This window comes from Melopsittacus undulatus, chromosome 5, assembly GCF_012275295.1.
Source record: "Melopsittacus undulatus isolate bMelUnd1 chromosome 5, bMelUnd1.mat.Z, whole genome shotgun sequence".
Classification (NCBI taxonomy): domain Eukaryota; kingdom Metazoa; phylum Chordata; class Aves; order Psittaciformes; family Psittaculidae; genus Melopsittacus; species Melopsittacus undulatus.
This window is the reverse complement of record NC_047531.1, coordinates 71,568,643-71,596,548: the sequence shown is the minus strand read 5'-3', so window position 1 is coordinate 71,596,548 and position 27,906 is coordinate 71,568,643. Positions and strand designations below refer to the sequence as shown.

General features: G+C 37.3%; 1 protein-coding gene across 4 annotated transcripts; it reads left to right on the top strand.

The window, feature by feature from the left end:
* Positions 1-27,906, top strand: RASSF9 (Ras association domain family member 9). 4 transcript variants are annotated; one of them, XM_031047961.2, is made up of 2 exons: positions 1-527; positions 24,932-27,906. In XM_031047961.2, exons 1-2 carry the CDS (start codon positions 481-483, stop codon positions 26,205-26,207), a joined length of 1,323 nt encoding a protein of 440 aa, XP_030903821.1. In that variant the 5' UTR covers positions 1-480; the 3' UTR covers positions 26,208-27,906. The 4 variants fall into 4 exon arrangements, with proteins under 4 accessions (XP_030903821.1, XP_030903823.1, XP_030903824.1 ...); XM_031047963.2 differs by lacking the exon at positions 1-527 and adding an exon at positions 603-873; XM_031047964.2 differs by lacking the exon at positions 1-527 and adding an exon at positions 4,991-5,113.

Below are 27,906 nucleotides of genomic sequence, written 5' to 3'. Positions count from 1 at the left end.
GATGTTGAGCTGAACGACTTGACCTGAAGTGGCTGGAGCCTCCCGGGGAAAGTTTTCAGTCCTTTTGTTGTGTGTTTTTTACAGAGTTCCCCACCGGAGCAAAACCCCTTCTTTCCCATTTGCAGGCTGGTGCCCTGAGGGTGACGAGGCTGAAAGTTTAGCAAGTTCTGTGCATAACTTCACATCACAGGAGCAAGTGCGTATTCCCCCACCCCTCTCACCACCACCGGCCCCCCCGCCTTTCTTTTTCCTGCTCCTAAACGCCTCCTTCAAGTTTGCAGCTGGGCAGGACTCCAAAGGTGCAGCAGCAGCAACAAGCCGGAGTTCAAAGTTAGCAGTAAATTGCACAACTTCCAGCTCATCGCTACGCTCAGTGACTATTAAGAAGCTGGAAGGCGCTCAGGGGAAAAAAATAGGGGAGAAGGGAACACCCTCGAATTGTTTGGGGATCGTTGATGTTATGCTTCTGCCGCTGGGATCATGGCTCCCTTTGGAAGGAATTTATTAAAAGCCCGTCATAAAAGCAGGTAAAGTGTGTGGGTACGTGGAGGAAAAGGGAGGGTGGTGGGGGATGGATTTCTTTTAAACTTTTTTTGTGTGTATGTGGGGTTTTGAGGGGAGAATGTGTTTCTCCGGACCCACACCACTCCCGGGAGCTGTAACTTCGGGGCTCACCTGTGAGTGGGGTCGGCGTCTACGGGGGCAAGAGACGCTCCCCCCATCCTACTCCCTCCCTGGACCTGTCTCTTCCCTCTTCTCTCTGGCTCTTTTGAATCTTGGGCAGTATTTTCAGTGAGGGGACGGTAGCTTTTCCTGACTTCAAACCTCCCCAGTCTGAACCAAGGCTATCACTGGAAGCCCCCGTGTAACCAGGTGAGCGAGACTCGGCCGGGGCTGGGAGGAAAGGCCCGCGGCACCGGTGTGCGGGTCCTGCCTACGGCGGCTAGTGTGGGCAGCCGGGGGTTACCTGAAGCCCCTCATCCGCCGTGGAGAAAAGCTCTCCCGGTTTCTCCCGGAAGGGCCCCGGCGGGCAGAGCTCCAGGCCCCTCGCTGTCCGCTTTCCACTCCCCCCCACCCGGTTCCCTGGGAGGGAGAGCCGCAGCCTGCAACACTTTTAGTATCAGCCCCTTAGCTCGTCCGCTGGTTATCAGCCTGGGAGGTAGGAGAGAGCGTGGTCTTCAGGAGTGGGTTCTGGGGATGCTTTTTGTTTTGGTTAGCTTTAGGTGTGAGCTGGACTTGCCTGTCTACGGGTTTTTGCCTGGGAAAATAGTCGGGGTGACACCTGTGGTCCGTGGGTTGGCTCCTGCGAAGTTACTTTATGGGGACTTCGCTCCTCAAGCCCTGTTTGCTTTCACATGCCACGCACAGCAACTGGAAAAAGAAAAGGGGTTATGTAATCATTTCAAGTGCTAGGATGGCACGGGATGTTTTAAGAGTGAATGTGCTTGGAGTGAGGTAAATTTGCTTGGACCCTGTGGAATTTACAGTGGCCAGACCCACCTTGCTGAGGTTTAACTGATGGTCCCTGATATTTTGGTTCAGAGAGAAACTCAGAAATCGTTCATAATCTCTTCCCCGCTTTGGTGCTCTCCACTGGAATTTAGTTCATATTTAAGAGTATGCAATAGAAAATGTTTTCCAGAGGGAATATAATCTGACCCTAAAAGTTCTTGTAAAAATGTCCTGTTTTTTTTCAGGTTTGGCTTTTGGTTTTCCCATTAGATATTCTGGAAGTTATTGGGGGGGGTGGGGGTGGGGGAGTGTTATGAAAATATTAACATACTACATGGAATATAAATCAGAAGGACTGATTTATGTTCAGTCAAGGTTTAAAAAACAGGGTACTATTTAAGAAGTTTTAATGTAGGTTACTGATTAAACTGTGTTTTGCTAATGTGTCTGGAAACAGGAAAGCTTTGATGTATTTCTCATGTGGCCATTTTATGTTTAGAAGATCTGGAAAGGTGGACATGAACTTTTACATGAAATTACTTTTACATAGAGCCAAATTTATTAGTATTAAAATAGAAGTTTTGCTACTGCTATCAGTTACATGAGTAACTGTTAACTCAAAAAGCACAGTTCCAGGCTGTTCAACGGTGAAACTGTTTCTCTTTTGCACGTGTAAAATATCTTCATAGTAATTGCATCAATCTCACTGTGTTTGCTGATGTGACATTTTTTCCTCAGGAAAAATATCATAATCCAAAGCTTTAAATGGGCAATAAAAATTAAAATAACAAAGGAACTATTACTGTGAAATCTAGCACTTTCTTCTCATTTCACGCTCCTCCCCCACCCGCCTCCTCCCAGCCCCCAAAAAAATATATTAATACCTCTAATGGCAGAGGGGAGAGGTGGTGTGGCAATAAGAAGGGTCTGAAATGCTTGTGACTGCAGAAACGGGGGTGTAGAGGGTCAAGAACAATGCAAACTATATAATTCATCAGATGTGCTATTATCTATTCAAATATTTATATTTCTGTGTATTTAATATTAGCTCTTGTATTGAATTTTAAGAATTAAACTTTACTTATGTAGTTAGTAAAAGGGTCTTGTAATAGGATTGAAGAGCTATGCAAGAGCTCTTTTTTTTGTTATAATTTTATCTTTGTGAACTTATTTGAAACCTGGAAGGAATTCAAGTAAGCTTAAAATCCTTGGCTGTGTTTAGAGCAGTAGTTGGGGAATCAGAATTTCTGGCTCATTAACTTCTGTTAGGTTACCTACCGGTCATGAGGAACCAAAAAGGGATATACATACGTCTTTAATCTGCTGCTTTGTTCATCTTTTTTGGAGAAATTCAGTTTTTTTTGGTTTTCACTGAAAGTTTTAAATCACCATTTGGTACATACAAATTTAACTCCTGTGAGTTATAAGATAAGCAAATGAGGGATAAAATTTGTGTTTACTGGAGGAGGACATAAAGCTAAGTGAAGGCAACAAGGGTAGTTGGAAGAAGAGCCAGAAGGAAAATGAAGGCGTTACAGTCATTTGCTCAGATAACTAGATGACACCTGTATAATTAATGTTTGTCTTGCAGCATTGCCAGAGGTTTCAGATCAGAACCCTGTTTTGCAGTAGACTCTTCATATCCAGATAATAAAATGTCAGTCTCTACCTCAAAGATCGGAGTTTAAATGAAGAGGTTACTCTTAAGTGCATCGGGATGTATTAGCTACTTGAGCAAGTGGTAGATGTAGCTGTGATGCCACTAGCCTTTAGAGAAAGGAACTGAAATTAAACACCAAGAAAGACAAAACCTATGCTGCACTGTTTCTAGTATTTGAAAAATCTTTGGTCAGTATTACTCTCTTGGGTTGCTGAAATCTTCCTCATGTAGAGAGCACAAGACCTAGGTAACCTTGTAACCTTGTAGGCCCTGATTTGATTTCAGAAGGGAAGCCACTAGGAATGTGGCCTCAACCTATTTTTCTTGGTCAGAAAGTGAATGACAGATACCTTTTTTTGAGAGCTATTCTTTGAGCTCCTACAACAGCCAGAAATAATCATAGTCCCCAGAGCATGTATGTGCTTGTTAATGTGCCCCTTGGAGAACAATACACCCAAAAGGTAGCAAGGCCATGCCCCACCCACCTACAAATCCAAATGTGCTCATGCAGGGACAGGCTGTACCTTCTAAGGCAATAAAGGAAAAAGGAGTTTCCTGCAGGAGTAAGCTTCCATAACATTAATAAACTCAAGGGGATTTATTCTGCTGGGTTTTGGAAGAGTGAGGAATGGTCAGCTCACATCACACTTTGGAAGTATGGTGATGTGAGGAAATGCTCAGCCGAAGATTAAGTAGCACTGAGTTCTTTGCAGATATGGTCTGGTATTGATCTAACGCATTGCACTGCACAGAGACAGAACAGCTCCCTATCCATATATGAGAAACAAAGCATATATATTTGCACTGTTTATGCATCAGGGTTTTACATTGTGCACAATTTCCTGGTTGCTAAGTAGAACAGGAATTTACACCCCATTGATTTTTTGTAAGATTAGGACTTCTTTGCTCTTGGGTGCTAGATTTGGTTACCTCTGAGAATCAGTCTTTAGGTTCAGGACTTCTTTGCTCTTGGGTGCTAGATTTGGTTACCTCTGAGAATCAGTCTTTAGGTTCATTTAAATACTTTAAAGGTTACCCATCATCTCATGGATTTTTCACATAAACCTTAAGTAAATTTGTAAAAGCTGTACTGTAGCATGCAAATCATAGCCAGAGAAGTAGAAACCTGAAAGGGAGAGGATTCCAATAATTTGATACTCTGTTGTCTTCACATGGGTGTTGTCCTTGATGTTGTAGGGTTGTCCTATTAGACGCAAATAGCTTGAGAAACAATTTTTGCCCATGTAATTCATGCTGGTCCTAAGCTTACCATAATCATTTGTATGCTCTGTTGACATACAACACCTCTGAACCCAGGGTACTGTTTGATGATGAAACAATTGTGTTACAGATCTGTTATTATTTAAATGTATTTATTGCTTTTGCTTTTGCTTTTCCTTCCTGGTTGTGTGTGGGTTTTATTGGGGTTTGTGTGTGTGTTTTTTTTTTGTTGGTCTTTTTTTTCCCCCACCTTTTACTGACGACTTGTAGTTGCCACAGCAGTTAGTATAGTGTTTCTGTATAGGAGTCAAAGATTTACTTTGCCTACTCTTTATTCTGCCCCTCTTGAATCAACTCATTTCTGGTTCAGCGGCAGAAAGAAAGACCATATCATATCCATTCATGTGTACAGATACAGAGGTATAGAAGGAGTTCTTCCTGTCCTGACAGAGGCCCCTCCCCAACATTCAGTTCTCTCAGGTTTTATATTACAGCGCAGGGTAATGAATTAGATTAAAGACTTCATCTATCTGATACTGACCTTGCATTATCATGTTCCCTCCCCTCCTCCCTCCCTCTTGCCAGTAATTTCTCATCATACCTAGTTAACACAGTGATTTGAATGTTACTCTGTATATCTCTACTGCTTTACGGCTGAGTACTGCTGTACGTTTTAAGCCTTGGTGAAGCAAAACTGAAAATGCTCAGCATTCATCTTTTGACTACAAAAGCTCTTGGAGATCAGCTGCTTATCTGAATGAACTGTGTATGACCTACACTGTAAGTCTCATGGGATCATATGAGATGTTTAATACTTGTCCTGTGGAATGAGCATACCTGGATAAAAGTCTGTATGAAGCTATAAAGGTGCTTTTTGATTCAAGACTACCAGGCATTTGGTATGTATGTTGGAGGGGGTACCTAAAAGCTTATTTAGAATCAGTGGTGCTATCTGAGTTAAACTTTTAGATTTAAAAGATGGTGCCTTTTTGGAAATGGTGGAACACATTCTTCTCCATATTTTTTCCTTGAGTGTGAGGTATATTAGTGAACTATCAAAGAAGTTGTTCCTTTTTGAGCCAGAGTTCATACACTACAATTTATTTTCTGGTCTGGCTTGTTAGTTTGTCTCAGGGGTCAAAATGGTTGCATACATTTTCTAATAATCTTTGTATATATTTGTTCACTTTCAGGAAGAGCTTTTTGTCTAGCAAAACACTAACCTTACTTCTAAAGAGTTAATTATCTACTATTCCAGGAGGGCAGACAGCAATTTCATTCTGAAGAAGTAAATAAAATGAGTAATAGATGTGTGTAATACTACACCATCTAAGGAAAGAGCATTACTTAGGTTAAGTTGAAGCTAATCTGAAACACTATTGCAATGTAGTCAGGCTGCGAAGATACGTTTCAGACACAGAAGCATGTTTATGGTGATGCAGAGGGAAAATTTTACTGCTCAGTCATTAATACCTATTTTACTGATGAATAATTAGCATTTTACATGCAGAGAAAGGACTCAGACATTGTTAAATCTGTAATGATTTCGTAGAGAGATGTAAGTTTTCAGAAGTGGGGATTTTTTAAAAATTCTAATAACTTTAATAAAGTCATAAAAAATAAGACTTTAATAAAAGTCAGCGATAATCATGATAATACCTCTCGATTGACCTATGCACAGAAAATCTTTTTTGTTTTATTTTATATAATGAATAATGAAAATCTGAAATTATAGTCCTAAACATTTTTATTTGCAAGCATTGACATCACCCATCACCCGACTTCTGTATTTAGTATGTAGATAAATCCTTACTAATGGAGACAGAAAGGATGATGCAAGATAAAGTTTTTGTTTGAGACCACACACTAAGAGAAGCCTGGAAGCTTGGACATGTTAGTACCCAGTTGTGTGCATAGGTAACTGAGCTATTATTGTCACTTCTGTTGTTTCTTAGATGTGTTATGATAACTCTCAAGATGGTGAAGATGGTGACTTCTTTGTCTTCTGCAGTGTTACTGTGCCAGCAATTCCCCAAGTATCACAGAGGACACAACAGATAACAGTGAAGTGGTTTCAGGGTGGACAGAAAGAGTGACCAACCAAATGGAATTAGAGAGGAAAATAAGTTACTGAATTTATTTGTGTAACAAAGGTCAGAAATATCCTCTACAGAAAGTAGGTACTGTAGTTCAGTGTAATTGTCAGGTAGGTAAGACAGTGTATTACAAACAAATATCATGCAGAATTATTTGAAAATTTCTATGAGATTCCTTTGCAACTGGTCTTTTTTTCTTCATCAACTATTCCATGCCTATGTCACCCATTAGAAAAAAGTTAGAACTGATAGCAGTACAATTTTAATGCAAATTCAGGTGATGGCATTTTATCTTCCATGGTTGTAATTTTTCCGTGGACCTGCAAAATTCTTGCAATAAAAATGAGACATTTTCATTAATTATTTCTCATGCTTATGTGTAACACATACATGTAAAAATCAAGAGCTAATTAGTGAGTTTTAGAAGCTGCATTTTTTGAGCAGCCTTGTCCAAAAGAAAACTTTCTGAGCATCTTTCTGGAACTTGCTTCAAATAGGCACCAGAATGAACCACTAGTTGCCTTTTCCTGTCTTGACCTATCCAGAAATGCACTTAAGGTGCACGTGTTGTAATAGTGATAATGATACTGGCTTGTTTCTGACCTCAGACAACTGATAAGCATAGTTAGTTTTCCTTAGCTGTAATTTGGGTGATAGTATTTACACGCCTCAGGAAAATAAGTAAGGCATGACTAAACAGTGTAAAATCTGTAGAAGTGTAGAGTATGAAAGCCAGTGAGTGAGAGAGGTGTGAGGAGTTCCTTCTTTCTAGTTTTTGTACAGTCCACTAGAGTTGGCTGCCATGCAGGAAAATGATAATATGCTGTGGATTGTTTAGGTTTGATGTCACATGATTCACTGAGTAATTTTAAATGGTCTAAAATTTTTCATGATAAAACCAGCTTGTGAGAAGACTGGTAACCTCACAGAAAGGGAAATAAACAAAAAAATGTCATGTATATCTTAGCAGATTTTGAGGTGGTTTTGTGAGGTAAACGTAAGGGAAGTTAACTTTTGAAACCAAAAATCAGAAAGGAAGGTTTACACTGATGATGACAATAAAGTTGTCATGTAATTATATTTTAAATGCTTTGAAGTCTTGATGTTTTGTGGAGAGGAATAAAAGACAATAAACCTGGAAGAAAAATTTCCAGTTCAAGTTTGGCATACTTTTCAGATGCACTCTACCTTAAGATGTGTCTCTCTTTCACCAGCTTTTTCCTATTTCACTCTCACTCCTGTCTGCCTGAGTAAATGTTTGCCTTTGCCAAGTTGAACCATTTCATTTGTAGCTTAGATGCTTGCTAGACACATATTTTTTTTGAGCATTAGCATTAGAAAAAACCAGGCTACCTGCTTATTTCTTATATTGTAATCTCAGAGGTGATACAAACTTTAATTTTCCTGTATTGGTCTTTATTTTTTTTTATCATTATTTTTTGGTTTGTTTGTTTGTTTGATTTTCCACATTCAGCTGCAGAGTAATGACAGGAGAAATATAGATATATATTATCCAGAGGGTAGATATTTGCTGTGAATGAAACACGTAAATATAATCAATCTATTTTGAGGGTCAAAACTCTCACTCTGATCGTTTTCTTTATTCTCCACCCTGTCTGTTCTCAGTCATTATGGTACAGAATTCTGAGTTATGTATTTCCCATGATAATGAAAAATATGATCATCTGTTAAAAAGTGCAAATATTTATTTTGTTCTCCCTTTAATAATACACAATTAATAAAACAAAATATGCAAAAGCATAGCATTCTCATGTTTGGGAAAAAATCAGGTTTATAAAAATGTAATAATCTGTTAGGCTAAGTTTTGTTTTGGTTAGATATGTATATGTTTACTTACTTTAACATGTAAGGATGTGTGACCTCAGTGGAATAATGTAGTCAAGTGAAGATCACTAATTTTTAAGAGAGTCTGTCTTTTGGTCTTGAAGCTGCAATTTGCTCTGTGTTAATAGATTCCTTCATCCATGTGGAACACCTGACTTTGCTTTCCCCAGCCTCCTCCAAATTCAAAGGGATTATTTCTACAGAGGGTTGTTTCCACTGTGAAAGCACTTTTAAAATACAGAATTTTTCAGAGCAATGGTTGGGGCACTGTTTTTATTACCCAAAATATGTCTCATTTGACACAGAAAGTTGGCAGGTTCTGTTCATTAATCAAAGAGGGATAATATGCCACTTCTCAGTTGATCTTGTTTCTGTTGGCTTCGTAATTGGTAAATTGGTGTTACGAACTTTTGTTTCACTTGGACATTACCTGTTTAGAGGTTTCCTCTGTACTGATTGCTGAGGTACTAAGTATACTGTTTGACTTGGTTGTTGCCTCTATCTCTCAGGGCCACTTTGTTCTTAATATCGTGTTTTACTGAAAAGCTCTGTACAAATCCCAATTTCTAACAATAATTTAGGATTTGTATTGACTTTATTGCACTTTCCTAGCCTTCTGATACTTTAAGGTCTAGGTAGATAACTAAGCATGCTTGTTTACCCATGAAAGCCACTACATGTGGCCACTACAGGTGTCAGACAAAAGATCTGTGTTATTTTTGGAACTGCAGTTGTGGATGTTCACAGTACTTGCTCTTATGGCACTCACACTGTTCATAAGATTCAGGTACACTTTAAAACACAAAAGTCAAGCTTCATCTTACTCAACTTGAGCCATTGAAAATATAGGTATCTAGTCATCTAGGTAGTCTTTGTAGTTAATGGATACATCTAAACACTTCCAGAGGGCAATTCATTCAGTCTTAGACAGGCTTTCAGTATGGGATTAGTCACCCTTTTGGAGGTGCCTATCTTATGCCACTGATTACAGAGAAAGGTCAGAAAATTATCTTTGACTACACATCTGCATTTTAAATAGCTTAAGGTAAATGACATGTGCTCCACCCCAATCACTTTCAAAGGGAAGATCTTCATGGAGCATGCTCAGACTTTGTAGAGCACCTAATTAAACATCTTTTGTACCATTCATTTTAGAAACTAAAAAGGGAATAGTGAATGGAGAGCTGAATTACAGGTGGATAATGTATGATTAAGGGAGAATCATCTTAATAACATGGATGTCTTCCCTGCCCTGCCACAAAATTCTTACGTGATGTTGGGCAAGTCACATAAACCACAGTTTACAAAAGTGGTTACTCACTGCATGTTCTTCATTTGCTAAGTCAATGTCCTGTAATCTGTTTTGCACTACGACTGACCAAAGGAAGTTTATGGATGTCCTGCTTTGGACATCTCTATAGGTATCAGTTTAGTTAGCTAGAATGGGAATTTAAACAAGTGGATAGCTTTGGCCCAAATCTTTATGAGCTTTGGTTTGTGAAAGGGAGTTCTCTCCCTACAAGAGTGTGTGTGGAGATAAATTCAGTAATGTGTCAGCTTCTGAAGCAATAGAATATCTGGTGGTAAAAGGCATGCAGCAGAAGATTAAATTAAAACAATGGGTAAAGGGTATAAAAAGTAGTACCATATGTAGGAGAGATGAAAAATGGACACACACTGAACAAATCTAAGTAACAAGGACTAGCTTTATGAAGGAGGCCTTGGTACCTAAATGTCATTGTAGTCACCTAATACGAGCTTTAAAAGCTCCTAACATTCACAGAAGTATGATTAAAAGCTGAGGCAGTAACGTTTTTACTGGCAGCACTCCTGAGCCACCTATATTCCCCCTGTGTCCTACATGGGCCTGAAAATCTTGCAGTCATGTGCATCCCTCACACCTTACCAAAATTAAGAAAAAGGCAGACTTTCAGCTTTTTCAGCCATGAGATCCCATCTAATAGCACTCTTCAGAGCATATGCAACAACACACAAAGTGCAGCTAGGTGCTTTGGTGGCCAGAACACCCCTGTGAGATGCCCACACTGGCATCCTCAGTATGTCCTGTCGAGTTATTTTAAACTAAAATTCTCTTGGTATTTCCTGTTGTAGCTGTTCCATTTTGTGCTGGCTCATATGAGTTACAGTAATCCAGGAGAAGTTAAGGATTTATGCTGAAGACCTCAGTGGGAGTAGAGGATCCCATTTTTGATTGCTGTTCTAATTTAATATTGTATTTTTTACGTGGTGAACATCTGAATGTAGTCTAACAGTACCTAAGTCCTGTCCTTTTGTTCGTGTTTCTGAATAGCTTATGTCAGTTCCTGCTGAACTTGCTGCTGTCAGCAAATCCTGTTGGTAGGAGCTGAACTCTTCCATAAGGCTTTATGTGGAAGTTTAGGTGTCCAAGAGGGCAGTGGGGTGGAAGTTTAGATGTCCAAGAGGGCAGTGGGGAGGACACCTGAAAGTTTCAACATTTAGTATCTGCAATACCTCAGTGTCTTCTATGGCTCTGGCAAAACTGCCTGTTGCCTCATGTATGCATTCAAGTGAGGCAGAAGTCCAGTGTAATACAGAACACACCTTGCTTTGGATATGCTGAATGAAATTAATTTTTATTGAACAAAGTAGCATAGAAAGCTTTAACACCAGTGCTTCAAATCTTTGAGTACTTGATTGCAATTTAGGCATATTTCTTTCTGCTGAAGCATTTGTGCATGATAGGCATATATTTAGTGTGTAAATGAATGTGACTGTGTTGCATGATCATATAAGGTCTTTGTATAGCGCATAAGATATACTGTCACATACCTTATTGTAGATCTAACCTGTATCACCTACATGTGAAGTACAATAAAATATATTGTACTTTATGCAAGCAAAACAAAAAAACCCAAATCATAGTATATAGAAACAGCATGTGCAGAAATAGCCCCTTCCATAGACTGCATATATATATACATGCTTCTACATTTTACAACACTGGGTACATACAAGGGTACTTTAAAAGTCAGAAGTGGAAAACAGAATGTGAACGTGTCACAGAAGAATGCTAAATATGTATATTTTTCCAAACATCACGGTTGTTTGCATGGCAGGAAAAATGTCTTCATTCAGCTGTCACTGTGGTATCCGTTCAGCCTATGAAGTACCTTGTTAGAAATGAACTGCCTTTTTATCCTCCTTGAGCTATGAAGTAATCTGAATTGCTTATATGTTGAAAGGATACCCACATTTGGCTATGTGAAATAAGAAACACGGGATTAATTTGAATGTTGACTTAGTCTGACTTTCTATAAAGAAACATGGGATTAATTTGAATGTTGACTCAGTCTGACTTTCTGTGAACTAAAGGCAACAAGTAGTTTGCAGTGTCTTTCTGGTGTCACAGCCCATTTGGCATCATCACCATCCTGCCATAGATGTGTCTTGCAAAACTGTCCCCATTGTTTTTTGGGCGTGCCTTGTTTTTGGCCACAGACCTGGCCTTGTTTGATGTCAGCTATGTCCACTGCAGGGTTTTGGCCCACATGTACTACCACTCTTCATCACAAATCTTTCGCCAGAGATTATAGTCCTTCCAGCTGCATCAACCTTTTGGATGATTTCTTTTTAAACTGTTCATTCGCATTCACATGAGTTATCTTATATGGTTTAACAAGACACTTATTTTTATAGTCTCATTCATCATGACTTGTGGTTTGGAGGTCAGACAAGCAGCTCAGCTCTAGTGATGGACAACTGATATGGCTAAGAGCCTCTTCAGGTGACCTTAGCTGGAAGCTCATTTTGTACTCATTATCTCTGTTTTAGAAGAGTTTGGAGGCTTAAGTCACGACCACTTAAATATGTTACAGTTCATGTGACTTTTTATTTGAGTCGTGGAATGTCTTTCCTCTGCAGTCAGCTTCCTTCATCTTCTCACAGCTAAAAATTGTGTGTTCTACTGGACACTGTCCTCTGTATCTCTTACCTACACTTTCTTCTTTGCATTAGTTCAGTGAATTTCCCATTTCTCTTGGTCTTTATGATCCAATGTTAACCTTGCTTCCAGACAGCAATTTCTTCCTTCTTGCCTTCCATACCTGTATTGCTCAGCTGGCTAAAACTAGTTTTGCAAGCTCCTATGCCCTTTTTAGCATATCCATTGCTAGTGTAAAGCACAGTTGGTAAGGTTAACAATATATTTCATTTGTTCAGTAGCTTTTGCAGAGAGGATATGGTGGTATTTCAGAGATGCTATCATCTTGTGTCTGACTAACTTCATATTGAAGCATGCATTGATAAGCAATTTTCGAAAATTACTTGAAAGCATAAAAGCATAAACTGCACAAATCTCTCACATCCTCAATGGACACTAAAATGCTTCGGGTTTCTTTTTTAAAATTTATGTCCATTCCTCCTGTTAGCATAATTATGTATCTCGTACTCAATTTAGCTCCTTAGTATGAAAATTGTTTAAGAGTCCACTTCATCATCTCGTCATCTTTTCCTTTCAGCTCTTCAAATACTGCAAGTAATGGAACACATTTGTCACTGAATTATCTTTCAGAAAGCTTGAGGGAGAAATTTTTATTTTTTTTTTAAAAGGGCTGTGAATGAGGTCTTGATAGAAGCCATTTTGAGGGGACATCTTCAGTATAATTAATGAAGGCAAATTAAACAGGGAAGATGATACAGTATGATTTCAAAGTGGGGTGGTTCACTTTCTGTAAAATTTATTGCAATAAACAGAGAAGAAAATCAAAGCCCACCCTGCCTTTCTCACTCCTGGCAAACTGTAAAGTGATACTTATACTAGGATTTTGATATACAAAAGAAGCTATTTTGAAAAATCATTAGAGGTAAAAAAGAAAAAGTGATGCTTGATGACCTGGCTGAAGAGATCTAAAGGCTTGCTGTTGCACTGAAAACAGTCCTAAGCTCCCTTTCCAGGCTCCCGGCCATTCTGCCATTTCTTTTGCACTGGTACTGTTCTCACTCAAAGCTGTAGAACTCAACTCAGGGAGCACTACTCACTGCTCAATAAACAATTTTATTTTTGTTTTTATTTTCTTGGTTATATTGCTGCCATTTTATCAAGCTTGAAACCCTCTGGATAAATTAGCAGAGCTGGCACAAGCAAGAAGGGAATGTCAGGTGGATACCAGATTGCCTAAATTTCTTCATTATGTTTTAAATCATAAAATTGCTAACCTATAATACTAGATTTAGCAGTAAAAATTAGTATTTAAGATAATCACTTAGCTATGGTAGTAATTTTGTAAATAATTTTATGTATGTTGTGGATGGGTCTGGTGAGCATTGGGGTATTTAAAAAACAGAAGATAAAAATACTGATCCTACAACGTTCCTTTTCTGAATCATGAAATACTGTGTCCAAACTCTGAAATTCACCACAGGGTGCTGTGAGAGCAGCTACATAAATAGGTAGCCATCAGGAAAAGACTATAAGGAAGGGATGCTTTGCTGAGCAAAGCAGCTTGAGGATTCATGAAAAGAAACTAAGTCTATATGGACTTTCTTTCCTGTCATTGGGAATGAGGTTAAAATCTGCCTCACGTGGAGCCACCAGGAGTAGAGAACAAGTACACTGAATTGCATGGCTCAAACACTATATATAAGGATTCATAAGAAGGTAACCATCACAGACTCATTTTTCCCGGGAGTATTGGAAAAGTGGCACAAAATCTTACTATTTCCTTGTTTGTATCTTGCTCCATTATTCAACCTATCTTATTGTCCCTGGTCTAAGCAAAGTATGCTTTGTTCGTGTTTTGGCAGTCCAGCCCCAACCTCAGAAAGCTTTGTGTTTATTTTTTCACTGGGCAATATGTCAACAAACCCAGGGGAGGGAAATAGTATATGTTTGCTTTTCAACAAAAGCTGAACTGAATTTCATGCAACAACAACAACAAAAATCCTGCTTTCAACTCTTGGAATTCCCCTCAGTTCCTTGATCTTAAAAGGTCATGAACAACCAGGGTGTTTCTAAAAGTCAGTTATAAAAATTCTAGTGGGAGAAGTTAAATAAACCAAATTTCTATTAGCTTGTAATAGCAGCTCTAACTGTCATTTAAAAGCCTATGTTATAAATGAGCTATAAATGATTATGCTCCCTCTGTTATTGAAAATGATGGAATTTTAGACATGTTCTGTAAATTATTAATGGGAGCCCCATAAGGTTTGGGTGGTATAATCAGTGCTTGAATATGCATAAGTATTTAAATAGACACAGGAAAAATATAGAAAATTGTATTTTTCAATGTACCAAAATTCATGTGGTAAATATAAACTACCACTGGTATCATCACTTTTCCATGTAGCGAGAGCTACCTGCTGCCCAGAATCAAGATGCAGCTTTTGCTATATTGATATTCCTAAACTTTGCATGTAGCTTCCTAACACAGGAATTTGAAAATACCCACCTTCCTGTTCCTCCCATCATGGTCTAAATAGTTATTGCCACTGAATATGTGAGTGTTTATTTTGGCTCTGGAGATTTTCCTGGGTCTTTCACTTCCTGTATCACAGCTGCTTCCTCAGTAGCAGTTACAATATACCCATCAAAGCATGTTTCCACAGTAAAGCAAATTGTTAATGTTATTGTTGCTCATCTTGTAAAAATATTTTGGTGGGCAGCTGGCTCGCTCTTGTTCTCAAATCTCCACTGTGTCAGGCCACCAGAAATACAGACTTGATACAGTGAATGTGTTACCTGTCGCATTGTTTTGTGTACACAGCATACTTGCTGATGTTACTGCAATTCCAAACATTTTTTGGCTGGTATCCATTTACCAACATTATGACTTTGAATGTACAGTGGAGAAATGATTGTTTGTCTGACAGTAAAGCTGATTTAAAGTGCAGATGTAGTTTATACAGAATGTGAACCCTTAGGGAAAGAGGCAAGACAGGAGAAAAGGGCAGGGGCACATGCAGTCGTCATCTAAATGGGGGCTGCAGCCTTTGCACTTGCCTGTAGGTTGTTTGGGAGCATAAGTATGATACAGGGTAGAGCTAATAAGTGAAGGGGAGGAGTTAGTGGCCTTTTGATGACTTCTGCTGAAAATCTGCATTTGGACTTTGCAAATGAGATTTTGCAAGACAGTATCAGCCACTGAGACTGTCATGTTAGTATTAAGTGGGGAGCCAGAGGGGTGTTCAAGATAATCCACCATAACTGTCATTTTTATCTGGTGAGCAAGGTTTATAATTCCTCTTACAATGTCTTTTATTTGTTTCTTTCTGTTAGTACAACATTGATTTAGTTCAAATTCTTATCTTCTACATAGTACAAATTTTGCTATCTACTTATCAGATGACAGAATTATTTCTGCCAGTACTTGCTGATTCTACATGTTGGCTGCTTTTATTTCTTTTAAATCTGCTCTAAGTACTGTCAGGCTTTTTTTTTTCCATTTTTTTTTCTTAACTATTGGGCCCAGTTCAAGCACCTGTGTCAAAGCAGTACAGTTATTAGAAAGAAGCACATGATTTCCCATGGGATTTTTACTGAAGTCTGACATTTCAAGTCAGCAAGAACTCTGCCAATTACTTAATTGCAATAAAATAATTATCTTACAGGGTTCTTTTTAAGCATGTCATACCTTTCATGTTATTTATTCTATGATACAATGGTACTACCCCACTCCAGTTAAAAATTATATAACATAAATTTGTCTTAGAGCACTATCATACTCTTAAATGATTGGATGAATAGAAATTTCAAGATCATTGCCAAATTCTAACATATGAAATTTTGCACAGTAGCTGAGGTGATGGTATTGCTCTGCAGAAGGGATTACAGAACTAGTTATAGTTTTAAGTGCACAAATGATAATTAATATAGAACATAATTTTCAACAGCTGTTGCTAATTAAAATGTTCCATAAAAGCTTCCTGACAGTATGGGAATCTTGCTAAGTAAAAAATTTATGCATTTAAAAAGGAATTACAAAATTAAACTTATGCTAGGAGAAATGTCTTGTACCTAGCTAGTTAAAATAGAACCATAGAGCCATACAATAGCCTTTGTTTAAATTGTTTTCTTGTGTCAAAGATCTGAAAAGTTTCAATTAGGACATCTAAAATACTGTGTATATCTGCATTTTTTAAAAAAAGTCACATAAATATCTAGATGCCTAATTTTATTTTAAATAAATACCTATGTATATTTCTGTAAAGGAAGAGGCTTTATCATTGAGCATTTAACATAGAATGGGTACAGAAACAGATGGTAGAGAGAAATCAGTTATTTCTTTTGAAAGGATTATTTTGTTTTCACAAGTTCCGTGGTGTTCTTTCCATGTTATGCTGCAATATTGGGGTTACTCTGATTTTTTTATACTGAAGGTTTTTATTCTTAATACAGTTAAAGTACCAGTCTTGCTTTGCTATGGTACTTTTTTTAGCTAGATGTTGCCCTGGCTGTTGTGTGATGCTGAAGGCAAGAAGGAGTTTCTGACACATCATGTGTGAATTTTATGTCCTACATGGTATGTACGTTAACTGTGCCTTCATTAATACTGTTTTTCAGGGATAGGGGAATGGGAATGTAGTTATTTTATAGGCTGTTTTGAATCCCTATGGCTTTTGAGTAATTCCAGCTTCACTGTGTCTTGAGAGAGTAGATAATTCCTCATTGCTGCCCTTGGAAAACTCAGAAGTGTGTAATCTACTTACGCAGGAGACATACTAAGATTTGGCCTTTATTGCTTTCTGAGTGGCTTTGCAGAAGATGACAGAAAATTGAGAAAAAAGGTGGATTAAATGTGGATAGTCTGAATAAAGTTAGCATGAACTTTTAATATGATCCATTTGTGCCTGAAAGGTTGAAATACTTCTGACCTTAGCTTTCATATGGGCTGACTATATCTTTAATGTTTAAATTTACTGTCAAAAATCTGTTTGGATCAAATTAAGTTAGAGTCTTTTCTGAGCAAGGGCTGCAATACATGGTACCAATAGATTTACTTTTCTGCAAATTGCACAGATAAAAATCCACAGAGCCAAAAAGCAAAAACATGGTTTGATCCTTTCTTTCAGAATGTTTATCCACTGTCTCATATATGCTTTTATTTTAAATATCTATATATATAACTCATGTTGAGATTTTAAAAAATAAATAATAGAAGCAATCTTATGATTTCTAAATGGAATGTGGTGACTGATAAACTAATTAGCTCTTATGTATCCTGACATGTAAATGGCAACCAGCATCAGAAGCTCTCAAATGACATGTAGCATATCCTATGCTATAAATACAGGTTATGTCAAATAAGTATCCCTGTAATATCAGCCTCTCCTTATTTCCAGCAAGTAAATATAATTAAAAGCTCTAAGATTTCTTTGCTAAGTAGGTATGGCTTGGATCTGAGACACAGCAATAATAAGGTTATTAACAAGTGCTTAAAACTGGCATGCATTCTCTGAGCCCTTGCACATAGAAGAAACATTTCTGGGTGCAGAACAAAGAGAAGACCATAGCATGAATACACACTTGTTAAAATCCAAGTGGACAGATTTACCTGCCCCTACAGTATGCTTAAAGACCATGTCCTTGAAAACATCAGATTATTAAATGTTTTTGTGGCAGATCTCTTTTGTTTCCCCAGGATGTTTTATGCCATTGTGCCATAAAGTTTTCCAAAGAGAGCAAGTGGCTCAGCAACTGAACATGCTTGCCTTGGAAACTGTTCCCTGCTGTGTGGTATGCCAGGTAGGAGATGAGGCACTGAATGTCTTGGAGAGGAACTAGGAGTATACAGCTTGAGAAAGAAGGAAGAACCTGCTGAGAGGCACGGATTGCACAGCTTTGCCTGTGTCTGCCTGAAAGTTTCACGTTTCTTAATGTACTTCAGGAAAGCCCTGAAGCTGTAGGCAAGGACTTCACTGCAAAGATGCAGTAGGCAGCAGGAGGGTTATCTCTTGAAGCCTTTTTTTTTCTCTTGTTCATCACTTAGCCTCTTCTGGTATTCACTGAAGTGAATTGTTCTGGATGGTATATTGACATAGTGTAGATGTATGTTTTTTAGAAGTTTAGAAGCACTTTGGTCTTCTCTGGAGAGGTCAGGACAATAGCAACAAAGGCTTTTGTCAGCCTAGGACCCCATTCGTGGCAGCCAGTCAGTTATAATCTAATTTGCTGCAGATTAGACTGTATGTTCAAATGTGCTACTGTGAGGGTTTATGCTATATTTATACAGAAGGGATCTTCTGTTTTTTTAAGAGTATAAAATTTTATTCATTTTTTGCACCGAAATGGACTAAATTAGTTATGTGCTAGCATAATACCAGAAAGAATCCTTCTGACATAATAATTAATTACAGATTATTTTAGATTTACTTATTTTTAGATTTTAGATTGGATATAAGGAAGAAATTCTTTAAGGGTAGTGAGGCACTGAAATGGGTTGACCAAGGAAGTTATGAATGCTCCATTGGACAGATCCTTGGGTGACATGGTTTAGTCTGGGGTGTCCCTGCCCATGGCAGGGTGGTTGGAACTTGGTGATCTTAAAGTCCTTTCCAACCCTAACTGTTCTGTGATTCTATGGTTATGTGCTACTTGCAGATGCAATGATGAAAGGAAAAATGGTGACATTATTATACTAAGAAGTACAAGAATATTCCAATACACAAACATCTGTGGTAACAGATACAACTTTATGATATCTGATTAACAGTAATTAAACAGTATAATAAGTACAATCTTTTCCATCTCTGAAAATTAAGATTCTAAAACATTATTTCCCCAGTAAATTGGTGAAAAAAATGAGTAAGGTATTTCGCACAAATGGTTTTCTAGCATGAACTCTTTGATGGCAAATTTATAAATTGTTAGCAGTTGTATACATTTTCAAGCAAAGGACTAATGTATTGCTTTGTGTGATTTTTTTTTTCTCCTACAGTTTTCTTATTCCTTATAATTTCAATTTCAATAAAATCTCAAGTTTTGAATCCCCTTCCTAACACAAAATCTTTCAGTTGAATGCTCGGTTTCATTTTTTCTCTCGGGGGTAGGAGTGTGATCAAGAGAGGAGGGTGATCAAGAAATGCGAAAATGTTGAGAGGAATTACATTTCTGTGAAAGTCTACAAAGACTTTGTTACAGTGAAGGGAGAGAAGAGTTTTAGCTATTTTTTTTTTCAGCAAAGACAAAATATTCTTTTAGTGTCAACAGTATTTCAGAAACTCTGTATTAAGCTGCTAAATGTTTGGTGTGTACATAATCCAGTCCCAACAGAATGTTTGCAGAAATTAGTAAGCAAAAATGAACATCTTCTAGACATGAAGTAGGGGGATTCTTTTTTTTGATTGGCATGATTTATTGTAAAACTATATATAGCGTTTTCAGAAAGCATGTTAAAGTTTTCCATAAAGTCAAAGATTTACATTTATGATGTGTGTTTTTGTGCTGGACATCCCCTAAAGTTAATGAAAATCAAAAGTACCGCTTCCAGCATCTAAGGTATCTCATATTTTGACTTTGTGCAGCATAAGTACATGTTTTTGTTTTGTCTGTGTGGCTGGAATGTACTACCTTTCTTCCCCTAGGCCTGAATAATAACAAAGTGTGTATCTGACATGCAACAATCAGCTTGTGCTGACTTAATGAAGACTTTGTGTGAGGTCTCTAACCTGATTAGAATGGTTTTTTGGGTTATCATTAAGAGAAGCAAAGAGTAGAAGGCATGAAGCCAACAATCAAAACAAGCAAACAAGTCTGGTAATGTACTTTTGACCATTCTTAAGCTTAAATTCCCGTCTGTTCCTGAGCAACAAGTGGCACTTGATAAAATTGTATCTTTTTGCAAGGCTTTAAAATCTTAGATGGATAAGTAGAAAATTTCAATGATTGATTCAAAAAGAGAATTTAAGCCAGAATTGAAAGCTTTAAAGCCTGCTTGCAGCAATAGCAATAAACTTTGGGGGGGGGGGGGGGGGGGAAATATGTAGCTAGTTTTGAAGAAGTTGCTGCTGAAGCTATTTTACATGAAAGCCAGTCATTTAAGCTGGAAACACACTTTAGCTATTACACACTCATTAATTGATAGGTTATTTAAATATGGTAGTTCTTTTGCTTCCTTTATAAAACTGTAGGATATGAAGGCCATGGAATGAATAAAGATGAGAAGCCTGTCTCTTAAAATAATCATCCAAAAGCAAATCTTGGTGCAGAATATAGTAGTTTTCAGTATTGCATCTCAAAAAAAAAAAAAAGAAAAAAAGAATTGCTATCAATGATCAGCATTTGTTGAAGACGAGGAGTTACATACTGCATTACATCTTCCTTAGTATTGAAATTACTTAATAAATTTCCATATAAATAGTAGTAGTAAATTGAACACAAATGGAATAGTCTGTATCTAAACTAAACTATGAAGAAAGAATGTGTAGGTCTCACATTTAGTTATCTTTAGGACATCTTATGCTGTCTGAACCATTCTCGTCACATTTCTCTCTGACAATAAATAAGAATCCGATTGGATTACTGTCACCTGTATTTAGCTACCTGAAAATGAGTTATATAGTGGAAGGTGGCCATATAGGTATCTTGTAGTTAATGAAATAAACAGGCTCATTTGAGGATTCATCCCAATGATAATAGGTGGTTTAGGCTGTGGTGACTTTGTTCTTGGAAGTCCACTCACCTCTCATGCCAAAGAGAAACTGATGGTGAATATGTACTGAAATTGTAACTGTAAGGTGCCTAAGTGAAAGAAATTCCACTTTGTACATGCAGAATCTGCTCTCCACTTCTATGAGGAAAGCACAGCATAATGAATTACATTTCCAAGTATTAACATCTTGCATCTTGAAAGCAAATCTTTAATTGTTGTTATGCTGTGGCCGAGACACAGAAGCTTTATTTTTGTTTGTTACTGTCTGAATTAACTATGATTAAAGAATAACACAATGAATTTTACTTAAGAAAGAGGTCCGTGGCAGGCCACATCAGTTTACCATTTTTTAGTGGAAGATGATAAAGAGCATTTTAGATTTCCTTTTTAGAAGGCATTAGAATTCCATGGCATTGTAAGTTTATAAACGACTTGCTAACTCTTTTTTATTAAAAAGAAAGATCAAAAATTTAATGAGGCTAGTGAATAAAAATTAAGATATGTTGCAACAAACACATAAAAAAATAATAAAAGATTTTGCACTTTACCATTCTGTTTTGATCCAACAATTATGGGGATGTTCATAATTACTTGGGTTTTTTTTTCTCTCCTTTTCAGTAAAAAGTGACAACATAATTACAAATTGTATGTTACATAAGCCATACATTCATATATATATAAGTATATATTTTCATGTATAAGCTACTTAATTTCTTTGCATGCCTGCATGTGCACATATTAATGCAGTGCTACTACTAGTTACGGATTTCAGTATGTCAAATTCACTATAGACAAAGTAAAGAAGAATCCTTTCCAGAAAAGCTCAATGCAAAGTATGGGTAGGCAGGTGCATTGTAACTGAAAAAATAATGGGGAGTGATAAACAATGAAAAAATATTGAAACAGCAATTCTAAAATGTTATTTTATATCCATGTTTGCGGAAATCCTGTAGAGATTCTTTTACGATAAACAGTGTATTTCCATCAGAGGCCTACTTAATTCCTGCTGAAGTCTATGGGAATTCTATGTAAAAAGATGGGTATAGCAAAAGTATTTATCAGTACACTGATACTATGGACTATCTAGGGGTTTTCAGATTTACCTGAAGATTCAGAGGGAGAAACTGTCTTCATAAGAAAGCTTTACAGGAGCCAAGAGGGAAAGAGACAGTCAGGTTCTTCTCAACCCACATAATGTTACTCACTGAAATTACTGACTGGGACAAAATATGACAATCAACCAAAAACAGGAATGAGAAAAAAATTGGAAGAGTTTCAATGTGCAACCAAATTGCGTAAGACTCTTGGAAGAATGCTAAAATATTGAGATAACATGCATTCCCTGAAATGTATTTATTGATTACCAAAAAAAAAAAAACTCTCAGGAAAGACGCTCTCTGAATTTACTGCTTCAAAGTTGCGATCCACTATTTTCTATGTTTTTATGCCTTTTTTCTTTTTTTCTTTTTTTTTTTTGTCAGTACTTTTATAACTTGAAATTCAGTGATTACTGAATAAAGTTTTGTTTCTAAGTCGGTTACTTATGGTTCACTTCTGAACATGGTTTGAGACACTGTACTTTTGATAATTCATTTTGCATAATTTCATGATGCAAATCTCATTATGCAATTATTTTTATAAACAATTTTATTATTGCATTATTTTATTATGCTTAACATAGAACCCAAGTCTGTAGCTTATCTGGCTTTGGTTTGTTTTTATCTCTGTGCTGTAAAATACTGATTTATTTTACAGTTATAACTGACTTATGTTTCAATTGTCTATGTAAGTTTCATTTAACTACCAACCTGTCAACAGAAAAAAATATTTCTATAGCATCCTGTATTCTGTAAACCTAAAACCAGTTACAGATACTGATCTTTTAGCATGTGACATACTTAACAGTAATCATAGAATCATAGAATCAGAGAATAGTTAGGGTTGGAAAGGACCTTAAGATCATCTAGTTCCAACCCCCACCTGCCATGGGCAAGGACACCTCACACTAAACCATGTCACCCAAGGCTCTGTTCAGCCTGGCCTTGAACATCGCCAGGGATGGAGCATTCACAGCTTCCCTGGGTAACCCATTCCAGTGCCTCACCACCCTTACAGTAAAGAACTTCCTCCTTATATCAGATTTAAACTTCCTCTGTTTAAGTCTGAACCCATTGCCCTTTCTCCTGTCACTACAGTCCCTAGTGAAGAGTCCCTCTTCAGCATCCTTGTAGGCCCCCTTCAGATACTGGAATGTTATTTAATCTGACATCATCTTTGTGCCATTGTGCCATTTTCTGTATCTGTGGCTTAAGCTTTACTATTTTGAGAAGTAGTCTATGAAAACATTATTAATCTTCTGAATATCAGTTTAAAAAATTATTGTAAAATGCTGGACTGTAAGAAGGAGCTATTGAAGTGGGAAAATGATGTCATTACTTAAAGTAATCTAACAAAATACAGATTTTACAGAGGGATGTTCCAAGACCTGGAGCAATGTAGCTGGACAGAGCTCTACTGTGTGATGATACTAATAAACTCACTTGTGTAGATTTTATTAGTATTCATTTGCAGTCTCCTGTCTCCTGACTATTATTGCCTCCTGGTCAGAGTGGCACCTAGAGCTGAGTCAATCATAGTTCAATTTATTGGATTGCAGTGTGTCTGTCATGTTGTGTAATAATTCAGGAAAAGAAACAAGTTGGATTGCTTTAATAATCATAGGGCATAACCCTAATTAAGTAAAGTAAAACTTGATTCTTACTGCTTCTCAGAAGACTAGAAAGGTACTGAAAACAAATAGTCCTAGAAACAAATATATTGAACCCTTTGAATATTTTTCTGAATTCTTATTTTCATTCTCTAGCTTTCTCTGTCAGTCTGAGTTAAATCTTATTCATTCAAATGAACTGGAAGTGACACTAGAAATTCAGGAGAAATACATTTTTCCTCAAGGAATTTACTATTTTGTCGTTTCAGGCAAGAGGCAAATCAGCAGGTCTGGGCAAGCAGTAAATTATGCATGTGAAGCCTAGAGGACAGGAATATCTTGGGCAGGTTCCACAAGGCCACTCTGCCAGTGTAGGCCCATGGCAGTCCAGTGATAAATTTAAGAGTTAACTGATATTTGGTCAACTGAATTGCACTTTAGGCTCCACTGATTGTATTAATTAGACAGCTACATTAGTCATAATAGGGTCTTACCAGAAGTTAGATATCTCAATGTATAAGGAAGTACCAGCTGCTGCTAATGTCAGGTTAATAGCACTTTAACTGGATATTTTTATTTTTTTTAACATTTTGTGGAATTTCTGTATCATTACAAAGCTCATAAAGTATGCTTTTATATATATATATATATATATATATATTAACAGCTGGTATTCCCTCACAACTCCCTGCAAGTCAGCCTTTTTGGTACTTCAGGAAAGCAACAAATTTCTTCAGACTTCTTAGTGAAAAATCACAGTGGAAAACAATGGTGTTTATGCTTGTGTGGGTGCATGTGTGTCAAAAGAGCTTTAGATTTTTCCTGTCATCAAGTTTGTTTATCTTAGATGGTGTTCAATCATCTTTTCTTAGTACGTCTATGTTCAGTGCATATTTAAAGGCATGAGTCTTCCTTTCAGAAACGTCAGTGATATTAAGAGCTTACAAATGTTTGCACAATGTCTGTGTGATGAAAACAGATATGCAGATCTGAAAGTTATGTTATTGAAGGAACAGTCTAGAAAGTAATCCAGATTGCCAAATTTTATCACTTGTTAATACACACTTATAAGAAGCATACAAAACCTAAACTTTATAAAAGACATTTTGTGTGAGGTTCCCATTCAGCTGGACTAATAATAAAGCAGTAGCTGAAATGCTACTTAATCCAAAGATACTTCTTCATGTAATTTAAACAAGTTTATTGTTTTATACAGTAATACTGGGATTTTTCAATGTGATAGTCACATCAGAATTATAGTTATTATTTGCACAGTCTGCGCTGTTGATATATAATTTATATTTGTTCTTTTCTTGTTTTCCAGGTCTCCCAACAAGGACATGGCTTCAAATGAAAGAGAAATTGTGGTTTGGGTTTGCCAGGAAGAGAAGATCGTATGTGGCCTTACAAAGCGCACAACTTGCGCAGAAGTGATTCAAGCACTGCTTGAGGAACATCAGGCAACATTTGGAGAGAAAAAGGTCCTTTTTGGAAAACCAAGTGATTACTGTATTGTCGAAAAATGGAGAGGCTCAGAGCGAGTACTTCCTCCCTTGACAAAGATCCTGAGACTTTGGAAGGCCTGGGGGGAAGAGCAGTCTAATTTGCATTTTGTGTTGGTAAAATCAGATGCTTTCCTTTCATTTCCGTTGTGGAAGACAGCTGAAGCTAAGGTCGTACAAAATGTAGAAAAACAGTGGGAGCTCAGTCCAGCAAATTACATGAAGATGTTGCCAATAGACAAGCAAAAGAAAATTGTGAGGAAGACTTTCCGAAAACTGGCCAAGCTTAAACAGGACAGTGTTCAGCAAGAGAGAGATAATATGGAGACACTGATTCATCTGATCATTTCCCAAGACCATACCATTCATCAACAAGTCCTTAGAATGAAGGAACTAGACATGGAAATCGAAAAATGTGAAGCAAAATTCCATCTAGATCGTGTAGCCAATGATGGAGAAAATTATGTGCAGGACTCCTACTTAATGATCAGTCCAGGTGAGGCTGAGCAGCAAGGGAGTAGACCAGATGACCAAAAAGAGATGCACGACTACTTGAGCAAAAGTGAGGGTATTTTACAGGTTGAAGAGAGACTGAAACATCACAAACAATTAATAGAGAAGCTGTGTGCTGAAATTGAAAGAGAGGTACACGGTATATGCACAGAAAAAAATGGAGATGATGTCCGCACAGAAGGAGCTGCTAATGGTGAACTGGAAAACACAAATTTGGAAAGTGTAAAATGTGAGCTGGAAAAAAGTATGAAAGATGGTCTAAGAATCAACTCATACCTGAGCTGCATTCAGAAAGAGCTTACATACAGGGACTCGCTACTTCAGAAGAAGGAAAAAGAATATGAACTTCTTACAGAAGAATTTAATTTACTACATGTTAAAGACAACATTGAAACTAGGCTTCCATCAAATGAAGAACCATCCAAGGGTAGTGTCATGTCCAGTAACAGAATTGCTGTTCCTGACGTTGTTCATAGAGTGACTAATCTGGACATAAACGATACAGACTCTGACACTGGAATCAGCTCTACACACAGTCAGGACTCTGAAATAACTTCAGGGGACATGGTACTGTTGTCAACATAGTTGAAAACAGTCACACATTTATGTAAAGTCATATTTTGGAGGATATTTATAAGAATTAATAAACCTTATTGTCTTGAAAATTCTCTCCTTCAAAATGTTAATGCACTGCTTTAGCAAAGTATACAGTGTCTATTTATGTGCTTAATAGTATACTTGTGCTAAAATGCGTAGGCAGTCTCTTGGGTTGACTGCTAATAGGTGCAAAACTGTTGGCTTTGCTAAATCAGGACAGACTGTTCAGATCTTGTAATGTCAATACTCAATGAAACAGCAGCATTCTGACTGGATTGGACCAAAATTCTGGACATTTGATATCCTTAATCTTTGTGTCCACTTATGCATCTCTCTAACTTTTTAGGAATGTGAATTAGAGATCAAACTAGACAAAGAGCTTGATTTTCTGCTCTGTTCCATTAGCTTTATTCAGCTGAAGTTTCCTGCTATGAAGCTGCTGTAAAGGAATACATAATTGAACATGTAATCTGTTGAAAAATAATTATTAGGATATTGTAGGACAAAAAGAATGCAATGCATTTATGCTATATATTTAAATTCAGTTTTGAGTTATCAGGATGATATTTTCAGTAACATTTAAGTCCCATTTTAAAAAATATACACAGTTTTTAATTTCCGTTCTCTTTCAGCAGCATTTAACTGCTTCTAAGATACTTAAAACTCCTACTTATCTGCTGTTACCCTGTAGTTGCCCCAGTGATGCTTAAGTCCGCATAGTTCCTGCCAGCGGGCATGTCAGAACTGCCTACGTCCTGCTTGTGCAAGACACTCAAAACCCAACCTCACACCTAACCCCAGGGGCATTTTCAGCAAGGCTTTCTCTTGCCTATCTCACCAGTTGGATTCAGTGTCTTAGGCCTCCTCAGATCATGACTACCAGATAAAGCACAACAGAAGGGACAGGTAGCAACCAGACATTTTTGGCTCTGGCTAGACACTGTTTCCCAATAGCCAGGTAGTCACCATTTTCACATAACAGGTAGGTTGTCAGATCCTGCCTACAGATCAAATCCTGCTTTTTGGAACAGGAATATGGACCTGTAAATCCTACTTCCTTGGTGAGGACTTCAGGATCAGCTAAAGCTGATCCACTTTATATAGCTAATTAAATATTGGTGTGTAGTCCCCTTTCCACCCCTCTCAGCCCAGGAGAATAAGGAAGGAATGCAAAACATGAGAATTTTACAACTATGTAGTTCACTTAGGATGTAGTAGTTGATCTCAAATCTTTCTCCAGCATGTTGCTGTTCATCCAAAGTGAAGGTGTTCTCAGTTTGTGAGCAGGATTTCTAACTCTGAGATAGAGACTATGCTAACAGTACAAGTAATTTCTGGGTGGCCATGTTTATATTTTGCATATCAATGTGTTTAGTACTTTTTTGTAAGTTAATTGAATGGAGGAATATTTTCAATGTTTCTAAATAAGGTTTAGCTTATATTAAAATTCAAACAGAATATGTCATTAAAAGCCTACAAAGTAAATAAATCGACAATACCTAGAAAGTATACATGCAAAATACACTGCTTTCCCTTTCTGTCTTACTTTTCTCTTAAATGTCTGTCAATAATTTGTTTTCTAAAATGATCAAAGTGCTAGGACTGCTGATTAGCACATATTTGATGCAAAGGAAAAAAAAAGCCTTTCCTAAAAAGGCAATTTTTGTGGATTTTTTTTTTAATCCTG

Coding starts and splice junctions, on each gene's coding strand:
- RASSF9 (XM_031047961.2), top strand. CDS start 481: ATGGCTCCCTTTGGAAGGAATTTATTAAAAGCCCGTCATAAAAGCAG. Junction 528..24,931: donor AAAGCCCGTCATAAAAGCAG/GTAAAGTGTGTG, acceptor CTTGTTTTCCAG/GTCTCCCAACAAGGACATGG.